We start from the raw sequence: 14,835 nt of genomic DNA, 5'->3' as shown, positions 1-14,835 counted from the left end.
CCAGGAAAGGTTGTACTTAGAGGGGTTTGAGGTGGGATTTGACTGCATTGATAGTGAAGCCTAATTGATGTAGTAGGCTTATGGCAGCTTGAGTGTGTTGAAAATCGGGTTGGGGAGTGGCACTTTTGATGAGCCAATCGCCTAAATATGTAAAAACGTGTATGTTTTGTGTGCAGGGAAGCTGCTACTATTGCAAGACACTTGGTGAAAACACTTGGGGCAGTTGTGACTCCGAAGGAGGGCATCTTGAACTGGAAATGTTTGCTGTTTATTATGAACCTGAGGTATCGGAGATGCGCTGGATGAAGAAGAATATGGAAGTAGGCGTCTTTCAGATCAAGTGCTGCCGTGAAGTCTCCTTGTCGGAATAATGGAACAACATCTTGAAGAGTGGCCAAGTGAAAGTGGTCTACTGGTTTAGCGGTCTGAGGTCCAAGATTGACCTTAAGGACCTGTCCTTTTTGGGTATATGGAAGTAGAGTGAATAAACTCTTGTGCCTTGTTGGTGTACAGGCACTGGTTCTCTGTGACCTTTTTTGAGAAATGCCTGAAGTTCCTCTTTGAGCAACTGTTGTTCTGTTGAGAGTCTGTGTTTGTGAGGGGGAACGTTTGGAGATGTGGAAGTGAGCTCCAGACAATAACCATATTGGATAATATTTAACACCCACTGGTAAGAGGTGATGTTCCGCCATGCAGGAAAGAACTGTTGTAGTCTCCCTCTGACAGGTGTAATATGATCAGGCAAATGGTCGTCAAGTCAAGGCTTGGTAGTGTTTCCTCCATATGAAACGCCCATAATGTCCCCTTTGGGAGGATGTATGCGTATGTGTTTTATGGTATAATGTGGAGGTTTCAGTGGAGTTTGTTTTGGATCCTCGACAATAAAAGGAGAAACAAAAGGAGTCAAGTTGCGATGGTGTTTGCAATGCACCCATAGCCTTAGCCGTCTCATTGTCCTTTTTAATTTTTTCTAGAATAGTGTCTACTTGGGGTCCAAAAGATGTTCTCCATCAAAGGAGAGAGCTAGTAAATTCTGTTGAACTTCAGGCTTAAAGCCTGACTCCCTTAGCCAGGCACGTCTTCTAAGGAGTAGGCTTAAATTAATGCACCTAGCTGCTGTGTCCGCTGCATCGTGGTAACAATGTATAGTTGTATTTGACATACGTTTACCCTCCGAGGTAATCTGATATGCCCTTTTTTGTGCTTTTGAGAAGATGGTGGAGAATATCCTCCCAGTGGGCCCTGTCGTAGCATGATAAGAGACTAATGAGCTTGCAAACCTCAAATGTTTGACAGATTGTGAAGCCACTCTCTTACCTGCAGTGTCTACTTTCTTGCTCTCCTTATCTGGTGGGGGTGTGGCACCAAATGTCTGAGAGTTTGCCCTATTATAAGCTCTGGCCACCACTAGGAAGTCAGGTGTAAGTTATCCCTTAATATATGTAGGGTCAATTGGTGAGAGTTTGTATTATTTTTTTTTAAATCAACCCTGGGAGTGATAACTCTAGCCCAGATTTGCTGAAAATGTCTTGAGTATGCCTACAAAATACCCTTAAGCACTGGCAGATATTTGTGCTAATTGTAGGAGAGGGTTTCAAATAAAAATAATCACCCTCTAGATGCTCGGTATGTAGAGGTACTTTATGGAATGTAGCCGCTCTACTTATTAAGTCATTATAAGTTGTTGAATCATCAAGGGGGAAAGGTTTGGCAGAATATAGATCTGGGTCTGTATTAACAGGTGGGTCTGCGTCACATGAATCCCACAGATTGTCCTGAGGTGGGATTGCGTATCGGTCTTTATGTCCTCCAACCTTGTGTAGGAGTGTAATGAACCCTCAGGTGACTCTTTAATAGGGTGTACAGGCTAGAGTTACGGTGCTGGGGTGGGTACAGCAGGTTGGGATGTTGAGGGGCTAGTGTGCAATGGGCTGGTTACCTTATCCTCCTTTTTCTTCATTCTTGGAGAAAGAGGGAGGTCCAAAGCCTCCCAAAAGACAACTGTCTTTTCACAGGTTGTGACCCTGAGTGAGGTGGTCTGGTGAGGGTACATCCTGTATCTGGGTGAATGATTAAGTGCTTTTGCATTGAGTCCAATTCCTAAGAAGTCTTTCAAATGTCGGTTGCACTGTTTCCACTGAGTGTTTGGCAACTGTGTGAGTTTTCAGCTCCAATGCAGGTTTAGCCAATGTTATTTTCGGTTGCAACGCTTTCAGCTCCCACGCCGATTTTCTCGGCATTAAGGTGGAATGGTGTTTCTACTCTGAAGGTTTCGGTGTCGAAGGCAGACTCAAACCTGATGTGGTGGGCTTGGGGGTCGACGATCTGTTGTTTAAGCTGTTTTTTTCGGCACTGAGCCGAGACTGGACATGCCCAAATCAGCTAGGCAGTGCCGACCATGGCCCAAAGGCAGTGTTGGCCAAACCACAGTCTTGATTTTTTGGTGTTGGGGCAGTAGAGTTTTTGTTGACATTTGCCATGGACAGGGTGGCAGTGGAAGGGGCGCAGTACTCATTGTTTGCCCTCGAGTGATGTCATGCATTTCCATATCGGACCCAGAACTCTCATCAGGAGAAAGGTTGCCTTCATCAGCATCAACAACACAACGTGTAAGGGGAATTTAGTGAACAGGCTAGTCTGCCCCTTTCAACTAGTCATCAGATCACGAGCGTGGCGGTGGCTGTGTGCTCTATAAGGGGTGGGGGTGTTCCCCTTATGGAATAGGTGGTCTCACACACAGTTTCATGCTTCATCATTTGACCACCTATCCCTTCCCAGGTAGGATGATACCACCTAGGCAGACTCAACCTCGTTGTTAAAGGAACTCTGAGGGAGTGCTAAAATGATATCTTTCTGGGTAAAGCAGGGATCCAGTTGAGTGAGAATATAAACTAAAATTACCAGTGTATCCTATTCCTTTAATGGCGGTGTTTGTTGGTAAGATTAAAAGCAATTGGGACACTCTTGAATATAATGGTTCAAGGTGTTGTCTAAGTCTATATGGCCAACATGTTTCTGCCCTCTCCTATAGCCTAACTGGTCTGGGGCATTCGTCAGGGCCTAGGATCCCTCCTATATACAGGGGTGGCTGGCTAAGCTAGAAAGTGAGCAAAATCGTTAAAATGCACACTGGGCCTACCTGAGGGAAAACTCAGTTAGGAAGGCCCTATAAGGGAAGGGCAATTAGCCCCTGGTCTGGGAAAAGGGAGGGAGTTGCCCCTTGTAGTCACACTTACTCTAAAGGTGGCAATCTATTTCGCAACCTAAACGGGTCCCTGTCCCAGCTGCTTGCACTCCGTGTCAGGGAGGTAGTATGGGGATGAGACACTCCCAGATCTCTCTTTGTGTGTAATCCGTTCCTTCATCATCAGCCAATGGATGGGCCTCCACCTTGAGTTCTGGGTCTGCCAAAAAAAAAAAAGAGGTCCTGTGTGTCTTCAGCACTGTATTGAGACATTTCAAGTTGTCTAGCTGATTGATCGTCAAGTGTCTTTTTAAGCTAAAAGACCTGCAGGCCTCGCAGATTGTCGCCACTTGTTCAGGGGACAAGCACAAGTGGGAACATGGTGTGGCAAGAAGGGCAAAAACTAAAAGGCATCTGTTTCATCACCAAGTGGATACTGAAGCTAAATTACGCTATGAAGGACGAAGGCCAAAGAGACCGCAGCCGAATGGAAAACCCCGGACGATTTTGGCTTCACTGTTATAAATAGCAAGAGAGGGATCGAACCACGATCAAAAACAATCCCAACTGTATCAGAGAAATGGCCGACAACAGTGTCGAACCGCAGTAGAGGAGCACGCGTCCAAACCAAACTGTGGAAAAAACCTCTAACAATGGAATCGATGAACATGCGCATTACTAGCAAGAGGAGTCACTATACCTCGTGACTCAAAAGACTTTCTTCTAAGAAAAATAAGAATAACAACTTACACACATCCACGCCCAACACTAGATGGCTGGATTATGCTAAGCATGTGTATCTACAGCCACACGTCTCGAACAAACGGTATCCCTCTGAGAAATTAAAAGCTGTTAAACATGTACATTTGTCTGAAAATTCTCTATGCAGTATTTCAGACTGGTAGAAATAGCACACGTGTACATGTTATCCCTGAAAACCTTCCTAGAAACCTTCTGGAATACAATGAAAATTTCACAGAAACCAGCAGTGGTCTTCTAATGTTTATTGTTTTCACTGTATACTTTATTACCTTTTTATTTACATTTTCAAAACTTTTATTTACATTTTCAAAGCTAAACGTACCAGAAGAGATACAAAACAGAACACAAACCCTCATATTTATAACCAAGAGTGATACTCGAATATTAGCACATAATCTTAACAAATATAGTAACATCATTAGTATTATACAGCTTCATATACTACCATATAATACCAAAAAAGCTGTACTGTCATTATTATTCCCTAATCATTTAATAAAAAGCCTTAATGTTTCACTTACATCGATGATGATGTTTTTAGTTTTCTATTCATATACAAATGATAAATTACATGTGTACACCAATCCATCTCTTGAGATTTAGCTAGTCACAAAGCTTGCATGGTTGACTAAAATGGACACTCCATCTCTAAAAAGCTGTTGACAAGTTGGTGGTGCTCTTCACTGTGATGAATTTGTACCAATCCAATACACAATAAAAACACATGTGGGCCTCTCTCTTTAGCCATTGGTACTGCCACCCTTCATCCAGCCAGATACCTATGTTTATGGAAACAATATTGGGCATGTTAAAAAGATAGAACATAGGTCTGAATGTTGATGGGTCAGTTGAATTGGAATTCTTTTTTATGTGGTTTTCTTGACTAAAAGCATAATGGTGGGAGGAAGCTAAATAATTAAGCCCATCTTGGAAAGTTTTGGTTTATGGTTAATTGTCAGTCGGTGTTCAGGTTGTCAAAAGGCAGAAAGTAACCCATTTTCACATTCACAACATGCCGTTGTTGACACAGGATCAGTGGTGTCCTGCATCATTGCTCTTTGGCACTGAAGCCCTTTGTGTTTTGCTGAATTACCTGGTTAATAAAAGCCAATATCTGTTTCAGTTGTTGCCTCTAAATAGGCATTACCACCTGAAAAGCATTCAAAGGTTAGTTGAGAGAATAATTTTCAAGCAGAGTAAGAGAGCCCTTCTGGGACTGGACACAGAGCCCTTCTGGGACTGGACAGCTATGCTGCCCAATCAAATACCCGAGTTGATCTCTTAGCTCTAGTCTCTTAGCCTCATGGGTTGGAGTTAAAGTACCTTACCTCCTTGGCAACTAACATCTCAGTTCTTCTGCAGCCTGCTTGTGATTCTCATCATAATCCTTTGAGAACACCTTACCAGTCATCCTAAACAGTATGTACAAATAGGATGCCTCTTGGAATCTCACCCATTAAGCATGCTGTAGAAATGAACAACCGCCTAACGATTAGAAGCTTGATACTGTACTAATTTCCGGACATGGTTGTCTCCTACCACTGGCATTAGCATAGTCACTGCCTTACTTTGCAATAACTGCTTCTTCCAAGGGGCATCAGAGTAACGACTGTTGACTCCTCCTCTAGTAGGACAACTTCTTTGCCAATTGCGGTTCACTTCCAGTACAAGATACTTTTACTTCAGAACTTCCCTCATACCAACATCTGAATCACTATACATATCTTCAGGACAAACCGTTGCTATCTCCATTAAGAATCTGAACATCAACAGTCCTACAGATGTGTTCAATGTGATGGCTTATTGCTTTTTACAGTTTCAGTTCACATTATCATAACGACTAGGAGTGTAATGAATACCTCCCTTACTTACCTGAGAAGACCTGTTGATGATTGCTTAAGTGATGAAATGTCGACAAAAACCAAGCCTTTGAACTGAGGAACTGAAAATAACTAACAGTGGCTCAACATGAAAAAAACTCACAAAAGTGCTGTGGATACATTGAGACCAAGATAAAAAAAATATTATGTAAAATCCTAGGGAACTACTGTTATGGTTATACTGATGACTTAGCTTTCAAAAGAGACATACAGGGTGGGCCTTTTGTTATTTAATTTAAAAAAAAAAACGAATAGAGGGCCAGATGGCAGAGCCTTGACAATTGTTTCTGAGCGAACTGATTTACACAAATCTCAAAGTGGATTTTACCCTAATCACAAACGACCTCATGGTTGAGGTGGTTTTCGGATGAGGTCGCAATTCTTATTATTTCAGATATTTCAGTCATCATTCAGCAATGTTGACTACCTACTCCCCTTGGACCACTATGGTGGCCGGAGTTGCCGACTCAGCATGTGCATGGCTGTGTTCCATTCTCTCTAACGGTTCACAAACTATTATCCTCTTCTCTTTCAAGTCCAGACCTTTTTCTGTGGAGTCCTTTAGGGGGTGTGCACTCTCTCCATCAGAGTCCAGGTTCTTACCTGTGGAGTCCTCTACGGGGTATGCACTGTATCCTTCTCTGTTCAATATTTACACTTTCAGCCTTTGGCTGAACTCATCCCACTCTGCCGCATTCTGATTTTAAATGTACACTGATGGCACCCACTTTGTCATTCGCCTTGAGTGCTTGAGCTCATCAGCTGCTTCTTTACAGGCATATTTATTTCAGAGAAACTTGATGACCAACCACAGGCTTAAACTAAATGAAGGCAAAACTAAAAGTTGCTGTAGGCAACCCTGCCCCTTCTTTTTTTTTGGCCTTGCAAAATGGACACTTGTTCTAGTCCAGAAACCATTGTATGCAATCTAGGTGTAAAACACAAAGGGCGTCCTAGTCTGACCACTCAGATGTATTCTGTGTCACCTGGCTGAGTCCACAATATTCGCTGTCGTAGAAGAGTTTTACCTTTTCTGAATCATGATGGAAAATAACTGCCTCTTTGCCAACCACAGGAACCTGTGTTGACTACCCTTTACTTGCGATTACAACAATATCTTCTCCTTATGCACTAAGTTTTACAAAGTCAAATGACCCAATGATTGCCAAATCCTCTTTGTAGGAAAGTACCATCTTGCCTGGCATGTTACCCCCATATTTCACTGTATATATGTTGTTTTAGTTGTATGTGTCACTGGGACCCTGCCAGCCAGGGCCCCAGTGCTCATAAGTGTGCCCTGTATGTGTTACCTGTGTTATGACTAACTGTCTCACTGAGGCTCTGCTAATCAGAACCTCAGTGGTTATGCTCTCTCATTTCTTTCCAAATTGTCACTAACAGGCTAGTGACCAATTTTACCAATTTACATTGGCATACTGGAACACCCTTATAATTCCCTAGTATATGGTACTGAGGTACCCAGGGTATTGGGGTTCCAGGAGATCCCTATGGGCTGCAGCATTTCTTTTGCCACCCATAGGGAGCTCTGACAATTCTTACACAGGCCTGCCACTGCAGCCTGAGTGAAATAACGTCCACGTTATTTCACAGCCATTTTACACTGCACTTAAGTAACTTATAAGTCACCTATATGTCTAACCTCTACCTGGTAAAGGTTGGGTGCTAAGTTACTTAGTGTGTGGGCACCCTGGCACTAGCCAAGGTGCCCCCACATTGTTCAGGGCCAATTCCCCGGATTTTGTGAGTGCGGGGACACCATTACACGCGTGCACTACACATAGGTCACTACCTATGTGTAGCTTCACCATGGTAACTCCGAACATGGCCATGTAACATGTCTAAGATCATGGAATTGCCCCCCCCAATGCCATCCTGGTAATGGGGAGACAATCCCATGATTCCCTGGGTCTCTAGCACAGACCCAGGTACTGCCAAACTACCTTTTCAGGGGTTTCACTGCAGCTGCTGCCAACCCCTCAGACAGGTTTCTGCCCTCCTGGGGTCCAGCCAGGCTTGGCCCAGGAAGGCAGAACAAAGGACTTCCTCAGAGAGAGGGTGTTACACCCTCTCCCTTTGGAAAAAGGTGTTAAGGCAGGGGAGGAGTAGCCTCCCCCAGCCTCTGGAAATGCTTTCATGGGCACAGATGGTGCCCATTTCTGCATAAGCCAGTCTACACCGGTTCAGGGATCCCTCAGCCCTGCTCTGGCGCGAAACTGGACAAAGGAAAGGGGAGTGACCACTCCCCTGACCTGCACCTCCCCTGGGAGGTGCCCAGAGCTCCTCCAGTGTGCTCCAGACCTCTGCCATCTTGGAAACAGAGGTGCTGCTGGCACACTGGACTGCTCTGATTGGCCAGTGCCAGCAGGTGATGTCAGAGACTCCTTCTGATAGGCTCCTTCAGGTGTTGCTAGCCTATCCTCTCTCCTAAGTAGCCAAACCTCCTTTTCTGGCTATTTAGGGTCTCTGCTTTGGGGAATTCCTTAGATAACGAATGCAAGAGCTCATCAGAGTTCCTCTGCATCTCTCTCTTCACCTTCTGCCAAGGAATCGACTGCTGACCGCGCTGGAAGCCTGCAAAACTGCAACAAAGTAGCAAAGACGACTACTGCGACCTTGTAACGCTGATCCTGCCGCCTTCTCGACTGTTTTCCTGGTGGTGCATGCTGTGGGGGTAGTCTGCCTCCTCTCTGCACTAGAAGCTCAGAAGAAATCTCCCGTGGGTCGACGGAATCTTCCCCCTGCAACCGCAGGCACCAAAGAACTGCATCACCGGTCCTCTGGGTCTCCTCTCAGCACGACAAGCGAGGTCTCTTGAACTCAGCAACTCTGTCCAAGTGACTTCCACAGTCCAGTGACTCTTCAGTCCAAGTTTGGTGGAGGTAAGTCCTTGCCTCCCCACGCCAGACTGCATTGCTGGGAACCGTGTGTTTTGCAGCTACTCCGGCTCCTGTGCACTCACCGAGGATTTCCTTTGTGCACAGCCAAGCCTGGGTCCCTGGCACTCTAACCTGCATTGCACGACCTCCTGAGTTGTCCTCCGGCTTCGTGGGACCCTCTTGTGCAACTTCGGGTGAGCTCCGGTTCACTTCACTTCGTAGTGCTTGTTCCGGCACTTCTGCGGGTGCTGCTTGCTTCTGAGTGGGCTCCTTCTCTTGCTGGGCGCCCCCTCTGTCTTCTCACGCAATTGGCGACATCCTGGTCCCTCCTGGGCCACAGCAGCATCCAAAAACCCTAACTGCGACCCTTGCAGCTAGCAAGGCTTGTTTGCGGACTTTCTGCACGGAAACACTTTTGCACGACGCTTCACGACGTGGGACATCCATCCTCCAAAGGGGAAGTTTCTAGTCCTTGTCGTTCCTGCAGAATCCTCAGCTTCTACCATCCGGTGGCAGCTTCTTTGCACCCACAGCTGGCATTTCCTGGGCATCTGCCCACTCCCGACTTGATCGTGACTCTTGGACTTGGTCCCCTTGTTCCACAGGTACTCTCGTCAGGAAATCCATTGTTGTTGCATTGCTGGTGTTGTTGTTTCTTGCAGGATTCCCCTATCACGACTTCTGTGCTCTTTGGGGAACTTAGGTGCACTTTGCACCCACTTTTCAGGGTCTTGGGGTGGGCTATTTCTCTAACCCTCACTGTTTTCTTACAGTCCCAGCGACCCTCTACGAGGTCACATAGGTTTGGGGTCCATTTGTGGTTCGCATTCCACTTCTAGAGTATATGGTTTGTGTTGCCCCTATCCCTATGTGCTCCCATTGCATTCTATTGTGACTATACATTGTTTGCACTGTTTTCTATTGCTATTACTGCATATTTTGGTACTGTGTACATATATCTTGTGTATATTTGCTATCCTCCTACTGAGGGTACTCACTGAGATACTTTGGCATATTGTCATAAAAATAAAGTACCTTTATTTTTAGTATATCTGTGTATTGTGTTTTCTTATGATATTGTGCATATGACACTAGTGGTACTGCAGGAGCTTCACTCGTCTCCTAGTTTAGCCTAAGCTGCTCTGCTAAGCTACCTTTTCTATCAGCCTAAGCTGCTAGACACCCCTCTACACTAATAAGGGATACCTGGGCCTGGTGCAAGGTGCAAGTACCCCTTGGTACTCACTACAAGCCAGTCCAGCCTCCTACACTCTTGGCTCAGTCAATCTAATCAGCTGTTAGCAGCTCCTGACTGGCCTCCCATGATCTTCAAATCTAAGTTGGTAGTCCATCAACTGCTCAATGGTAGTGTCCCTTTGTTTATTGAGAAATAACACCAACTTTACTTCATCAGCAGAACCCCCAAACCAGCCTCTGCAGTATTATATTCCGTGATTTTAAAAGTTTTGTACTCAACAGGAACACTTTTCTTTCCTCGCTCTCACTATATGGAATTCTCTCCCTCTCTTTTTCAGAGATGAGCTACAACTCTCTTTGACAGCTATCGCACAGCTCTCAGACAGTTATGTTGGGCCCCTAGAACAAGAAACCTGCTGGTGCTTGAGCGTTTTATGAAAGACACTGGACATATAACATAACCAGGTGTCTTTTGGGAGATCAGCCACATGACATTTAAACCTCAAAGGCAGTAGTCTACTAATGAATGCAGTAATCGCTCCATCCTTACCAAATTTTGGGTTACAAAGGAGCTGAGTGACTGGAAAAATTCACAAAATACTTCATAGATGATGATAAAACCCCACCATGATGGAACAAATAGGGCAAGGATGGACCAGATAAGAAAGGAAACAGACCTGTGTCTTGATGATGTGCAGTAGATTTTTGTCCCGGAACATGTGCACTTCCATGTTGGCCAGGCCAACCAACACTGCTTGAAATCCCCGTGCCTTCTGGTCCATCAGGCTCATGGTCATAATTGGTGCAGTAAGAGGCACGGTCCAGAGCTTCTTGCCCTGAAACAGAAAGCAAAATTAAGGTAATACATAAAGCCCTGAAAAATAGAATAAGAATATTTAAAAAATGGGCAAGAAGAGCAACAAAAGGAGGAGAAAATAAACAGATATGGTGTTGGGGCAGGAATGTCCCCTGCATGGGGTACTGTTGTGTTCCCCTGCCCCGAGTACCCAGTTGTTATTATCTGGTACTATAGTTTTGATTTTGGCCCTAGCCTCACACTAATCTAGTGTGTGCACAGAGGTCAAAGACAGTCCATTGACGTGTAAAATTCTGGACCTGTTTTGTGACATGGTGAGGCCTATCAATCATGCCCTCACTTCAATGACAGTGGACTCCTGTCCCTGATTGATTCAGCATGTAGGGCAGTGGTGGTGTAGTAGGTTTTGTGAATCACTACTTGTGACCTCATCAGTCTATTTGTGTCACTGGAGTGGAGGCTACTTGGCCATTCGTTCAACAGTTCCCTTCTAATCGCTAACCGGTACCCTAGTGCTAACATCCCAAATGAAATTTGAATGTGTTTGTGTCCTGAATGGTGCATGCATAGTATGCATGAGTAAGCCAACGTAATGGGATCAGGTTTAGATGCCCTTGGCTTATCCTCTTGCACAAGATGGAGATGAAGGTGTTTTCATAGGCAGTGAAAGTGTGTTGCTCATGTTCCCAAAGCTAGAAGGAGGAGACCTAAACAATGAAGTGGTGAAAATGGAAACAAGGCTACTTTAGAAATTTAATTAGGCTTTTTGCCGAGAGATGGTGCTGATTAGTCTTCCTGTAGCACTGCACTACCATTTGGTAGATGGCTGGGGTAAATGTTGGGGCTGTAGTCTTTGTTGCTGAAGGTGAAAAGATCTTTTAGGTGAGGCCCGATATTTGTCTTTCCACTGATCATTATTCAATGTGGCTGATAACTGCCACATCAGAAAGCTCATATTTCTGTGTCTCTGATGAGGGCATCCTGGAAAAACACTTGCGAGAAGAACCACACCATAAAGCAATACTGAAAGCACAGACCTGTTTGCTTTTACTATATAGAAGTGGGAGCCACTGACTCACTATGTGTTTCAGTTCTCTTTAAAAAAGAAATGGAATGCTACACAGAGTACTCAGAGTTGGTGTTTGACTGACATTCAGCTTCAGAGGTGTGAGACCATCACAAAGTCTTGCCTTGCTGGAAGCAACCCCTAGAAATCTTCCTACTGATGGAGGAAGGGTAGGAGACTGCCAACTTCACAGGTCGTGTGACTGTCCACGGAGAGCCAAAAGCAGTGAGAACCAGAAGAAGGAAGGCCGAAGGAAGTGATTTGCGATCCCTGGAAGTGGAGAAGCCAGTCTTTGTGTACTGAGGTTCCAGGCCAGAATCACAGGTCTGCAGGTGATCATGTAGCTGGATCAAGAAGTGTGACTGCCACCAACCTCACTGCTGTGCTAAGTGTGTCGACAATGAAGCTGTGACTGAGAAATATACCTCCTGTGGTCCTCACAGCCGTGATCAAGATGAGGGCCACTCCTGTACAGTGAAGTTATGACTTCAGTCTTACAGATGGTGTTGCTCACCTGCAACACAACACCCCATAACTGAACACCCCATAACCCAAACATGAGTTCGACGTCATGTGGGGCTACTACCATTTCAAGTACCTGTGTTTATGTTTGAGGACCTCAGACAGCTGTCCCCACAGTCGTCTCTAGCTGCAGCATGCCTGGACTGACCAAAGCAAAAAGAATAGCTGATGGACGGAGTGCTTAACACTGCAAACATTCACCCCCAGTCACAAAGATCTGGGTTTGAGCCATCACACCTTTTTGCCCACCACACCACTCCAGTTTGGACCCAGCAATCTGAAATCCGTCCCTGCTCCCTGCAGGAACGGTTCAGCTCGAACTGCCAAGCCAGGTCCTCCCTGGACCAGAAACAAAACATCATAGGACCGGTTACGGGGTATCACCCCTCATCAGCCAAGCTAGCTTGAATCCTGTGGCGCAGTGAGCACGGGACCCCCTCTGGGCATACCCTTCCCACTTAAGGCGTAGAGCAAAAAGAACAGATGAAGGATGGAATGCTGAACAATGCAAACATTCACCCCCAGTCATAAAGCTCGGATCCTAGGATGCTTGTTTCTGGTCCAGGGAGGACCCGATTTGGCAGTACGGGCTGGACTGTTCCCATGGGGAGCAGGGTCAAGACTGAGTTGCATATCGCTGGGTCCAAGCAGGGAAGGCCTGGTTGACAAAAAAAATGATGGATTAAACACAGAGCTTTTGTGAATGGGTGAATGTTTGCATTGTTCAGCATTCCATCCATTATCTGTTCTTTTGGCTTTTGTCACCCTAAGTGGAAAGGGTATGCCCAGAATTGGGCCCCATGCTCACCGCGCCACTAGATTCAAGCTAGCCTGGCTAATGAGGGGTGATATCCCGAAACCGGTCCCAGGATGCTTGTTTCAGGCCCAGGGAGCTGGCTTGGCAGTTTGCGCTGGACTGTTCCTATGGGGAAAAGGGTCAAGACTGATTTGCATATGACTGTGCCCAAGCTGGGGTGAAATTGTGGGCAAAAAATAAAAATAAAAAAATAAAAAAAATCGATGGATCTTTGTGACTAAGGGTGAATATTTTGCTTTTGGACTGACCAAAGCAGCTCCCTCAAAGCGAGCATCCCCTCCCACAAAAATCCCAAAACTAATCAGAAAATTTGAGTAAAATCTAATAAACAAAATGACATCAGAATGATACCTAGATAGGGGAACCGTATATATGATTTTTTAAGGTTTAATGTTGAAATAGCTTTAAGAAGAAGAAAGTGCTAATGATAGTCCATGGTCAAAGTAGAACAGGATCTAAGCTCAATTTATCACTGACCGCGATGGAGCCCAGGTCGGCTACATCAAGCAGGTTCTTCCTGGTAAAATAATTTATTTCTGACTTTGGTCTTTTAAGACCCCAAACCACCACCGGAGTACACTTCTGAAGCCCTTAAGGGGCAGGCACATAGACTTGCAGGGTGGCAGGTAGAGGCCAACTGGAGGGTCCTGTCCAAGTGCCACGTGGTCAGCTGAACAGCTAACAGAAAAGGCCCTCTATTAGCTAGTTGTGGCCCTGTAGCTTTAACAGCTCAACCTTATGACCCTTGGGGCATACTTCTGTCTCCTGGGAACAAGACGGAGAGCAGATCTAGTCTTATAGGCTCTGGCCAGATCACTGACACCAGGCTCAGTCCACACCTGGTCTGCCACAGGAGTGTTCTGATGTGAGTGCCTGGAGATGCCACATTTATGCCTGGCACAAGCCTGTGGGTTTTTAAGACCCCTGCAGACGTCGTAACTAATGAGGTATGGTCCCTGTGGCTAAACCTACCCACTCTGGGCATTTTCAAGATGGCTGAAATCTTAAGCCATCCCAAACATGGGCTCTGTCGGCTGGGAGTGTGTTTGCAAGGGTACCATGGTGAATGTCCTCTCACATCTAACACCAAAACATAGTTTGATACAGTCTCTGTACCAACCACAACATCAGAGACAGAAGTCTAGTTGAACAAGGTGGAGCAGTGAATATACATACATTTTTTGGCATTCTGATTCCCTCCTTTCAAATGCACCCGAAATGTTACCGGTAAACCCATCAGACCTGTCAAACAGACGGTGATACTGTAATAACAAAAGAGGCCCACTGTAACTGGGGCCTGTCTGGCTGGGAACACAACAGAAGAATCCTGCACAAATGTCAGCTTACAATTGCCTGTGACATGGGAAGCCTCTTTGAAGTGGTCCCAAGTGTATTATGAAAAGTCCCAGCACACCTGTTAATCAGAATGTGACATTCAAGCAGGGCCTGGCACTTTAAAGTAAAAAAGGATCCACCCAGGCCTCTTTGCATATTCTATCAAGTTCAGAGACTCCAGGAATTCAACTCCATGGGTCATGTCTGCCTATCCAGGTCAGCCTATTGTTTTGCTCCTCGAAATAAGTTATTACTGACAGTGGGAGAACAACATGCAGATATTGCTTCCAGGGACTTCAGGCAAGGCAAAGGTGACTTTTTAAATGTTATGTTTCTATAATATTTAGAACAAATCTGA

At 45.4% G+C, this 14,835-nt stretch overlaps 1 protein-coding gene across 2 annotated transcripts in view; it reads right to left on the bottom strand.

Annotated features, from left to right (window-relative positions):
- BBS1 (Bardet-Biedl syndrome 1) overlaps nucleotides 1-14,835 on the bottom strand; it is a 373,242-nt gene that overhangs the window by 238,711 nt on the left and 119,696 nt on the right. For both annotated transcript variants that reach the window (XM_069207969.1, XM_069207970.1), the window contains one exon: nucleotides 10,598-10,756. In XM_069207969.1, the coding sequence (XP_069064070.1) occupies nucleotides 10,598-10,756 (159 nt within the window). The remainder of the gene's footprint in view (nucleotides 1-10,597; nucleotides 10,757-14,835) is intronic.

The sequence above is a fragment of the Pleurodeles waltl genome, chromosome 9 (genome assembly GCF_031143425.1).
Source record: "Pleurodeles waltl isolate 20211129_DDA chromosome 9, aPleWal1.hap1.20221129, whole genome shotgun sequence".
Classification (NCBI taxonomy): Eukaryota; Metazoa; Chordata; class Amphibia; order Caudata; family Salamandridae; genus Pleurodeles; species Pleurodeles waltl.
Note: the sequence above shows the minus strand (reverse complement) of the source record. Positions and strands in the feature narration are given on the sequence as shown.